General features: G+C 32.6%; 1 protein-coding gene across 1 annotated transcript; it reads right to left on the bottom strand.

The window, feature by feature from the left end:
• Window positions 1–121: 121 nt before the first annotated feature.
• Window positions 122–8,651, bottom strand: LOC148204996 (nucleotide/nucleic acid binding protein). Its single transcript, XM_088101753.1, has 15 exons — window positions 8,463–8,651; window positions 8,285–8,392; window positions 8,074–8,188; window positions 7,240–7,949; window positions 6,871–7,002; window positions 6,480–6,566; window positions 6,267–6,390; window positions 5,070–5,393; window positions 4,471–4,535; window positions 3,578–3,749; window positions 2,553–2,657; window positions 2,355–2,456; window positions 2,101–2,274; window positions 657–788; window positions 122–528 (listed from the first exon to the last, which is right to left on the bottom strand). Coding segments are annotated over exons 1-15 (2,526 nt in total). The 5' UTR covers window positions 8,465–8,651; the 3' UTR covers window positions 122–354.
• Between the last annotated feature and the right edge of the window lie 1,487 nt (window positions 8,652–10,138).

Genomic DNA, 10,138 nt, shown 5'->3' with positions numbered 1-10,138 from the left:
CATTCAAAGTCCAACACTGCTTCTCTTACGCAGTGGCAGAGATCCATGGTGTCTTTAACATCTAACCAATCAATTTAATTACCTTGAAACTTGATTAAATCAATGTTCTAATCCACCGACATCAAGGAAAATTAAATGCAAAAATGGATTAAGAAAATATTGGCATACAGTTTAGTGTAAATAAGTGAACAAAATTTTATAGGAGATTGAATTATGGATACAGAATACAAAACTAATGTTATAAGCTGTTTAACACTTGAGATCGTATGCGATATCTTAGAACCTATGACAAAATTGTGATCCCTGAATTTTCAGGACATATGCACAAAAACCGTTTAGACATTTGAACCCGTACTAGTCATCAAATCTTCCAAACTTCGTCTTCCCTTCATCTAAGATGTCCACGTCCTTTCTTTTCTTGGATAATTTAATAGCACCTTGAAATCCTTTGTGGTCGTCACTAAATTGAGAAGCTGTTCGTGCTCGCAGTTCTTCCAAACTCTCACCTTCTTTCGCTCTCTCTATTACCTGAAAATAGTGGTTATTAGTTCTAAAGTACTTGGAATCTTAACAGACCTTGATAACCAAGACAAGGGGGTAGAGGGACACTAGGGGATTCACTAAATTTATCAAATGCAAGATTTTGTTTCACTTACCAGATGTCTCCCATAGAGATGGGTGCTTGAAAGTGCTTTGAGCGCATTTTGTGCCTCCTGCTGAGTAACATACTCTACAAAAGCAAAGCCTCTATGGCTTCCAAACTTCATTGGCAACCTTAAGCTTTTAATCTGAACAGTTTAGAGCAATTAAACACGAGTGAAAAGAAAGAAATAAAATGCACTGGAAAACTGAATCTACATGTTCTGGCCAAAATAAATACACATAATTAACCAAAATCCATGTGAAGCTCATGCACTAGATATCTCTTTAGATATAAGCTAAAATTGAGCAAAAACAGAATTCAAAATTAAGGTAAAATAGTCACATAACAACTCCTATAAACAATAGCTACGATATCAGGTTCTGTTACTTGTGTCTCAATTTGGAATAAATCTCATTCCAATGATGTAAGACGTAACAGATAATTTGGATTTATCGTACATGGTAACTGCACCAAAATCATGTGCAATATTAACACAACTACACACTATCATTTTAATCCAGTGTGGTTCATCACCAACTGGCATAATAAGTATTCATATTTTGATCGCTCGACTACAGGATGTGACTGGAAATAGATTCATTAGAAATAATTTGGTGAGGAAGAATGAAAAACTCACCTGCAATTGGAACAAATTACAGATGGCGACATGTAGAGCTTAAATAAGATACTGAAACACTTGTCCCCCTATAAACATTTAAAATTATATACCCGTACCTTTACCCATATTCACATGCGTAGCAACTTCGCCACCCATACCCTTACCTGACAAGTATGGTCTCTCTGATAGGTAACCTCTATTACCAGTTAGCCATGTCAGGTTCGTTACCCCATAAGTTAGATTAGTGAGTTAGATAGACTGAGTAAGACATTGTCTATAAATTTGTGGGACAGTGAGAGACATATCAAGCTTGTCATTCATGAGAGCGTTGGGAGGGGGAGGTGAAACCTTCAAAGTTCTGCAGTGCGAGATCTTTTCTATAAACTGGGAATTGTTTTCCTATTCTTTCTAGTAAAGGCAATTTTCTGTGATTCTAATCCAGTTTCTACTACTCTGATTATACGAATTTGTTTTACAAATTAATAAAACATGATTGCTATCATAATATACTAATATTACTGATAAAAATCAAAAGAAATAACATATTGATTGAAAACAAAAATGCATAGCTTAATAGAAGAAAATATTCAAAGATACTCCAATCTTTAATTTTAAAAATGTCGATATATTACGCCAGAATGAGTACGGTTGGTGACACAGTACCCATAATTGCACCCCTACCAGCATAATTTTGTAAGAAACAAACTTCTTATACCCAAACCATAATTTGATGGATAGATACCGTAACCATTGCTCGTAACTTTTAAGAGTATCCATTGGGTTTGGATCTGAATAGCATCCCTATCTCAAATTAATTATTTCAACAATAATTAATCACCTGGCCAAAGGGACTAAACAATCGTCTTAGATCCTTCTCTGTTGCCTCAAAAGCAACATTTCTTACGAGCAATTTTGTTGAACTCTTATCCTTCTCAATTGTCTTTTGTTTCTGCGCATCATTCTTGACATGACAAGGTTGTAAAATAATAGCATGGCTGTCCAAAACTGTCCCCTAAATCCAAAAAACAAGAATGGAATTTAAAAAATGAGAAGTAGAATTAGGATCTGAAAATGTGAATAACATGTAAATACCTGCAAATCTCTGCAAACATTTGTAGCAGTTTCAGGGGAGTCAAACTCAATGAATCCAAACCCCATAGAAACATTTTTCCCATTTTTCAAATGCTTCTTCACCTATACGTGAAAGCAACAAAAACTAAAATATGAAACGCAACAAAACAAAATTTCGAAGTACAGCTGAGTCATACAGTGTTAGCAATTAAAAAGTACCTTCACACTCAAAATTCTTCCCTCTTTCACGAGTTCACTAAAATGTTTCCTCAGATTTTCATCTGTTGTCTTGAAATTTATGTTCTTGACAAATAAGGACCGAGCCTAAAGCATGACAGATTAGTCAATAATTAGTGATGAAGAATAAGCATTATGGATTAGTTAGAAGCAACTAGTTTCAAGCATATAGAATATTTCTACAAAGTAGCACCATAATTAAAAAATATAGACAGATGACTAATCATTATGAGCAAGGACTCAGAAACCAAATTCTCATTTCTAACTATTTTATAAGGCATGGCAGCATTATCTTTTTGAATATAAAATGCTAAGTATCATACTGACTAGACAGTCTAGCTAAAGGATAATTTCAATCATATGACACGTGGAGAGGGTAGAGACTGGACAAGTCAGAGACTGCGTATGTATTCAAGCAGAATCCTGGAACATATATGAGGCAAGAACATACCTCTCCTTTCAGGGAACCCATACCCTTCAATATTATAATCATCTAAGAAAATGAAATTTTCAAAACTGTTCTTATTTACATAGATAAGAAGAACCTCGAAAGAATAGATATAGGCCAAAAAACATTTAAATGTAGGGACCTTCAAGAAAAGTTACAAATGCTTATGGGATAAATACTTATGTCACAACAAATATAAAAGGAAAGAAAAATCTTCATTTGCAAAATTAAGAGGGGCTAAATATTCTTATTTCCAATATTTGTTCTTTTTCAAATAATTTTAGCCTTGATTGTATGACTGCGTGACTTGAGTATTTTTCTAGTGTCAAATAATTTTCTCACATATTGGACTTTCAAGGGTAGTAAATGTTGAATGGTCTCATTTTTATCCTGTTTTGTTGTCACTACCATATAAAAAGACCTAAAACATCTCTGTTTATGTTTATACTGACATTATCTTTCATTTTCTTATCCCCCAAAAGACTAATACATCAGATCAGAAAATAGAACACAATTAAACGAAAAGAATATCAAAAGAAAAGGATTTAATAGGTCAGACCTCTACTCTGTCTGGATCAATATCAACATCTGTTATTCTTTCCACGTTTTGCTCCAATATCTGCCTCTTGGCATCATTTTCACCAATTGCACCATTCATGTCATCATTTTTTGATGTTGAACTTTGACTAAGAATATTGGAAGGAGCCCACTCCAAGTATAGTGGAGCATCCCTACAGTGAATTGTATATGAAACAATTAAATAACCTTCAATTAATCAAGACTGTAAAGGTTTTCATTTGTAGATTTTCTTTTATATTGGAAAAGGAAGAGAGGCTGCTTTAACCAAGATTACTAATCCATTCAAGAGAAAAAAGTATAATAGTGATTGTATGAGGCCTCTTGGGGTTACTTTTCAGTCCCAACCAATCAGTTAATATAAGTAAAAACAAAAAAAGTTACATTACAGTGTTAATTTGTTTTTCTATTCTTCCACAATTAGACCCAAAGAGTTAGGCGTACAGTACATAGGAAAGGGTTAAAGTGGGAGTGAGGAAATGATAGCAAATACAGAGGACGGGACATTATTTTGCGAATTCTTGGTATTGGCAATTCTGTGTGTACGTGTGTGTGAGGGGGTTGGGGAGCTCTGCGGCTAGAGGTGAGGCAACATGTTAGGTGATTTTGGGAGACTGGACAAATTACCAAAACCAATCTCATTTGTCTAGCATTCAGAACATGTAATCACTTTGATACAGACCTGGGATTGGCTTTAACACAGCTTGCACATATTGTTATTTCTCTAATGTCTATGATTCTATTTATTTTTCTCTTATGCTTCATGCCTCACACGCTCCACACTCTGTGTGTAACAAAGAATGAGCTCTGACAAAAACCACTCTCACATAATGCTTTCATTTTCCAAACACCACAAGAGGAAAAAAAAAATCTTACTTATAACGCTTGTAAGCTAAACCTCTAAAAGCTGCTCGAGCTTCCGCTGGTTCGAGGAAAACAACCTGAAATATCATTTCCAAATAACTCAACACTAGTCACAAATATAATTAAACAATGAACAGGTAATGGTGACAGCAATAGTTTCTCCAATCCATATCACTGCTGAAAAAAAGTTCTAAACATGAAAAGTAAGCAACATACCAGCAGTATATTCTGATTCCCATACAACAAAAAAATTACAGTCAAAGTGTCATCTAAAGAACAAAATATGTAGGATAAAAAGGTCCACAAATGAAAAATTATAAACCCTTTTGTCCCTTAGTAAAAATATTGCATTTAAAATGCAAAAGTAAAAGGTGTATAATTTACAAGCATAAGATTGTTATTTGCTATTGGATATTTTGGGATATATGGCTGTTTCATACCCACATACTCTGAAGTAAGAAATACTAATAAAACTAAATAAAAAAAATGTATTAGAAACAGGGACAAAAACTAGGGCCTACGACAGCATAGTTTGTAGCAAATAATCCAACATAAATTGCAGTGGCACATCACAAACATCAAAAAGATCGTCAAAGGAGGAGAAAATATACCAGTGCCAATGTCTTTGTCGGAGGGAGAATTATTTTATCCAAACTACCAAATTTCCCAAACATCTTTGCAAGTTCATTTTCTGTGGAACCATAAGGCAAGTTCTTCACCAAAAGCACATGATTACTTCTTTTTAAGCCATCTATTTTGTTATTAGCAAGTTCCTCCAAGGCCTCAACATTTACACCAGCATTTTTAAATGCATTTTTTGTTTCTGAAATCACTTGAGTCTCTCCCAGAGCAATACGTACAGCAAGATCGTCAGCTTCTCCGTCAAGTAAATCACTTTTATCTACACCATATTTCCGTGCAATGTTTTCCACAATCTATTATCGTCAAGACACCATTAGAAATATAAACAAGGAAACTCAAGAACACAAAACACAAGATTACAAAAACAGAAACAATTTTAGAAAGAAAAATCAAGAATAATGTTAATTCCGTCACTCATCAAAGTCAAAAAAGAAACGAAAAGAATCCAGGAATAAAGATTCTATTCTCAAAAAAATGTGTATGCATCAGAGAATGAGAAACATCATTGCAATTTCTCCCACATCCCATGCCTCCAAAATAAGAAATGATACTCATACAACCCTGTATGATATTTTATAGAAATGGAACTTATTACAAAGACAAAATGTACAACCATACAAAGGTTCAAACCAAAGTACAAAACTTGACAAAAAGTTATTTTAGAAACCCAAACTTTATGGATGCCAGAAATAGCAATTCCATGGAAATAACCATTAGCTGAACACTAATGTGATGCCATAATAATGACCCATCCCAAGTTAAGGGGTAGATAGAGAGGCAATCCTAAAAATAAGAGATATGTCCTCCAATCAGTGAATTGGTAGATTGCTTATTGTCACAATATTCTTTGTCAAATCCTAAAAACCTAATAAGCAGAAACTAATCCAGAGTATGAAGAGAAACCCAGTGCTCACCAAGAACCATCCAAAAAGCTTATCCCGTGAGAATAATTGCCAACAGAGTATTTCAGAACTAGAGCAGCACAGACACACAAGGGGCAACACAATGGTGAAAAATTGAAATCTAACCAGAAAAGGTTGTTTTCTTATTAAAATTAAGATAACCATCATTCAGAATTTTAATTTACAGTTGCCTATTCAGCAATTCAACAAAAACTGATGAACTAGAATCATGAATTGCAGTTTAATAAGTTTCAAGAGACATACTGTATCAGGGCGCATGAACAGACTATTCCACGCTCTAGTATCTCCACTAGCTTCATTTGCTTTTCTTTTTTCCTCTCTCTGTTTTTTGAGGGTTTTGGAGCTTTGGTCCTTCAAAACATTGTTCCTATAAGAAAATTGCAAACCATAAACTATTGGACTGGTGCAAAAAGAATGAGATCCCAGCTCATACCGAAAGATTTATGTTTTACTTACTCTTGATTCTCTGAATGTCTTTGTAAGGCTGGCATAACATGCAATAATCTTCCTTGAAAGATTGAATTGTCTAACTCTTTCAAAGCCCTGATAAAACAATTATCACAGTCATGTAAACTATCACCAAAAATTTGTTACTATCACAGATGACAAGTAGTAACAACTACATTTCAGAGGCCAGAGAGAATCAATACTGCCAACCTACATAAGATTTATTGCAGAAAAGAAATGAAATGGCTTAACTTGACAAATTAAAAGAATATCCTAAAACATCAAATGACCTACCATGAACTAAAAGAATAGTAGCTACAACAAAACAACAGTTGGTCTAATATAAAAAATAAAATAAAAAAAAAGGCAAGACAATAACTTCTAGGCACCCAATTGTTACCTGTCTGCAAATTCTGGAGCTGTATAAAGAATATATGCTATTCCTTTGGATCGTTTTGTATCTTTATCAACAACTAAATGAACCTGTGAGATACTACCAATGTGATTGAAATGTTCTTCCAGTTCCTCCTCACTGTGAAAGACCAAAACAATGATTCAAACCAACAATATAAAATAAGAATATTAAGTTCAAGTGAACCACAAAAACCACAGATAAATACTAGTAATGTAGATGATTCAACTTGATTAATTAAGATAGTTTTTCTTTGGAAAGCAATGCAATTGGAAACAGTGCCAAAATAATATCACCCACGTATCCAAAAGAAAGTTCAAGAAAAAAGAGAGAAGATATATGTAAGGATATAAGTACGTGGTCGTGTATGGCAGATTACGGACAAACAACCGACAGGACTCAAAAACTCCTTTCACGTCTTCTGTTTTTGATAATTGGCCCCCATGCTCAGTCACATTTACTTGAGATTTTTCATGGGTAACCTTCTCTCTACTAGTATCTTCTTTGCCCTCTACGTCTACCTCTCGAGCATCATTTCTTGGATGACTTATTTTTCCATCTTCATTAACATCACTATTATCATCTGATGAGGCGTCATTATCATCATTGTCGTCATCTTCTTCATCACTGCTTTCAGAATCAGACCACTCTTTCGTCACCTTACTCTTGAAATAATCCATATCTGAAATGACCTCATCACCTTCAGGCTCAAGTGTCTTGCCGCTGGGCTCGGAAATATCCAGAAATCCATCTTCCAATGAGCCACTGTCATCAGTTGAAACTGATGCACCTTCATTATCCTTATTTGAGACCCCTCGGTTGTTGTCAACACTGGTCAAACCGGAGGTATCATTTGCCCACATCTTAGAGTTAACCCGAGGCTGCATGACCTGAAGAAAATCTTGAAGATGCGGGTCATCAACATCCACACCATTCTTCAAATTGTCTTTCCTGCCCTTAGTTCTAGCAGGTTTCTCCACATCCGGCACAGTCCCTTTGTCGTCTTTCTTCTTCGAATGGCGACTCCATGGACGAGGAAGATTTTCATCCCCAAGTTTTCGAGCTACCTGCTTGATTAATGAGAAGAACATTGTAAAACACCTTTCATGGCTTTCAGTTTCAACAACACAAATTTGAAAAAAAAAAAAACATAGTAAAACATATAAGAAAAAATTAGCACATATAACATACCTCACATGAAATTTTAGATGTGCGAAGGAAAGAATTATTGAAATATCGAATGGCTTCATGAGCTTCATTTTCTGTTCGATACCCTATAAACGCAAATTGCCGGCTCTTACCGTCTCTGAATTAAAAAGCAAGTCACAACCAAATAGAACAGTTACAATTTCAATTTTAATAAGGATAGAACGATTCTATGAGAGAAAGAGTAGTATATTACTTAGTACGCATGAGCTTGACGTCAGTGATTATTCCTTTCTCAGAAAAGAATTCCCGTAGTTCATCCTCCGCAACATGTTTGGGAAGATTCTTCACGCAAATCCTCGACCTATACAAACAATCGTAATGACGCGAGCATTTTAAGATAGAATATGAATTAGTAGCAAGTGTTCACTTACATGACTGCGATTGCACTTTGAAACAGTAATCAAGCAAGAGTTACAACTATTCAAAATTCAGGGAAGGGGATGATCTTGTCCTCTTTTTAACCCTAAAATGTGCGCGCCTCTTTAATCTGGTTTTTTGAATGTGAGAATGGGCGGTGTTTTGTTTGTGAAAGGATTTCGGGTATGGTGGTGTCTGCCACAAATACCCCGGGCGAATTCTTTTCTTTTCTTTTCTTTTTCTTTTTCTTTTCTTTTCTTTTCTTTTTCAGTTTAAAACTTTCCAATACCTTTTGAATAACTTTTATAGTCTAAAATGTATAGTTTTTAAAATATAATTCTATTCCTTTAAAATATGTAAAATTCAGTTTTGATACTTCTAAATTTTATGTACTTTTTATTCATTAATTTCAAAATGGATAACTTTTTATCCTCTAAATGTTATTTAATAATTTTTTTTTAAATTGCTGCCTTTTTTATCCATGAATGTTATTTTTAACTTATTTTCCATTCATAGAGTGTTACCTAAACTACTTATAACCTTACTACATTTGAATATTAGAGATATCAAATAGAGAAAAAAATTAAAAAAATAAAATTAGCCGTACCATATTTTCTTACTGATTTATTTCTTGTAATAAATACATTTAAGTATAATCACATATTGGAAATCAATTTTACCAAATCTATTTCTTTCGAAAATTAATTTTAGGAAGGTTTACTCAAACTTTACAGGTGCAGTGTGTGAGTAGGTTTTTCACTAACTTTTTTAAACTATCATACAAAGTTAAAAAGACATTTTATAAAAATTCTTGTTTGATCACTTTACAATAAAAATATAAATCAATACTTTTTTAATAAAGATGATTCTTAAAGAAAAGGTTTTTGAAAGAAGAATAAGAAGCCAAAGAGAAATTGTCATGTATTATGTATATTTTAGTTAATAAAAATAAAATAAAATATTCATAATCTTATACATTTATTATAAACTATAAAATACATTAAAATATGTATTATTTAAGTTGTGCCTTTAACATCTTAAAACAAATGTAAATAGCAAAATGAAAATGTTAGAGTGATTTTTCCTAAGTGTTAAAGTATTTTTTTTTTCTAACCATTGATACCAAAAAGTCTAAGTCAACATATTTTACACTAACATTTTCATACTTTAATAATATAATCGGTGAAAAACATGTAAGAGCGTACTGTTCACTATGTATGATAACAATAAATATTATTATTATTATTATTATTATTATTATTATTATTATTATTATAAAATTAAAATAAATATTTTTTATGATTTTATTGTAAATAAATTTATAGTTATTTTGCAAATATATGTATTGTTTTAAAAATATTCTTCTGGCAAAATTATATGTGTACTGTTTTAGAAATATTTTTTAATAATTATGTTAATAAAGTAGATGCGTTTTTATCACGAATTGTTTGAGTAAAATTAATTAAAAAATTTCTTAAAAACTTATTTAGTAAATTGGATTTTTTGTTTCAAATATTTCTAAATAACTAAAAATATTTAAACATGTCATCGAAAAATATTTAAATATAAGATTATAAACAAATAAACATATTCTTTATCTATAATTTAAACATGAATTATATCTAAATGATACTGTAAATATTTTTACTTTTAAATTTAAATTATATAATATTGGTAGTGGAAAGAGACA

Source organism: Vigna umbellata, chromosome 1 (assembly GCF_029865625.1).
Source record: "Vigna umbellata cultivar VRB3 chromosome 1, Vumbellata_1.0, whole genome shotgun sequence".
Classification (NCBI taxonomy): Eukaryota; Viridiplantae; Streptophyta; class Magnoliopsida; order Fabales; family Fabaceae; genus Vigna; species Vigna umbellata.
Note: the sequence above shows the minus strand (reverse complement) of the source record. Positions and strands in the feature narration are given on the sequence as shown.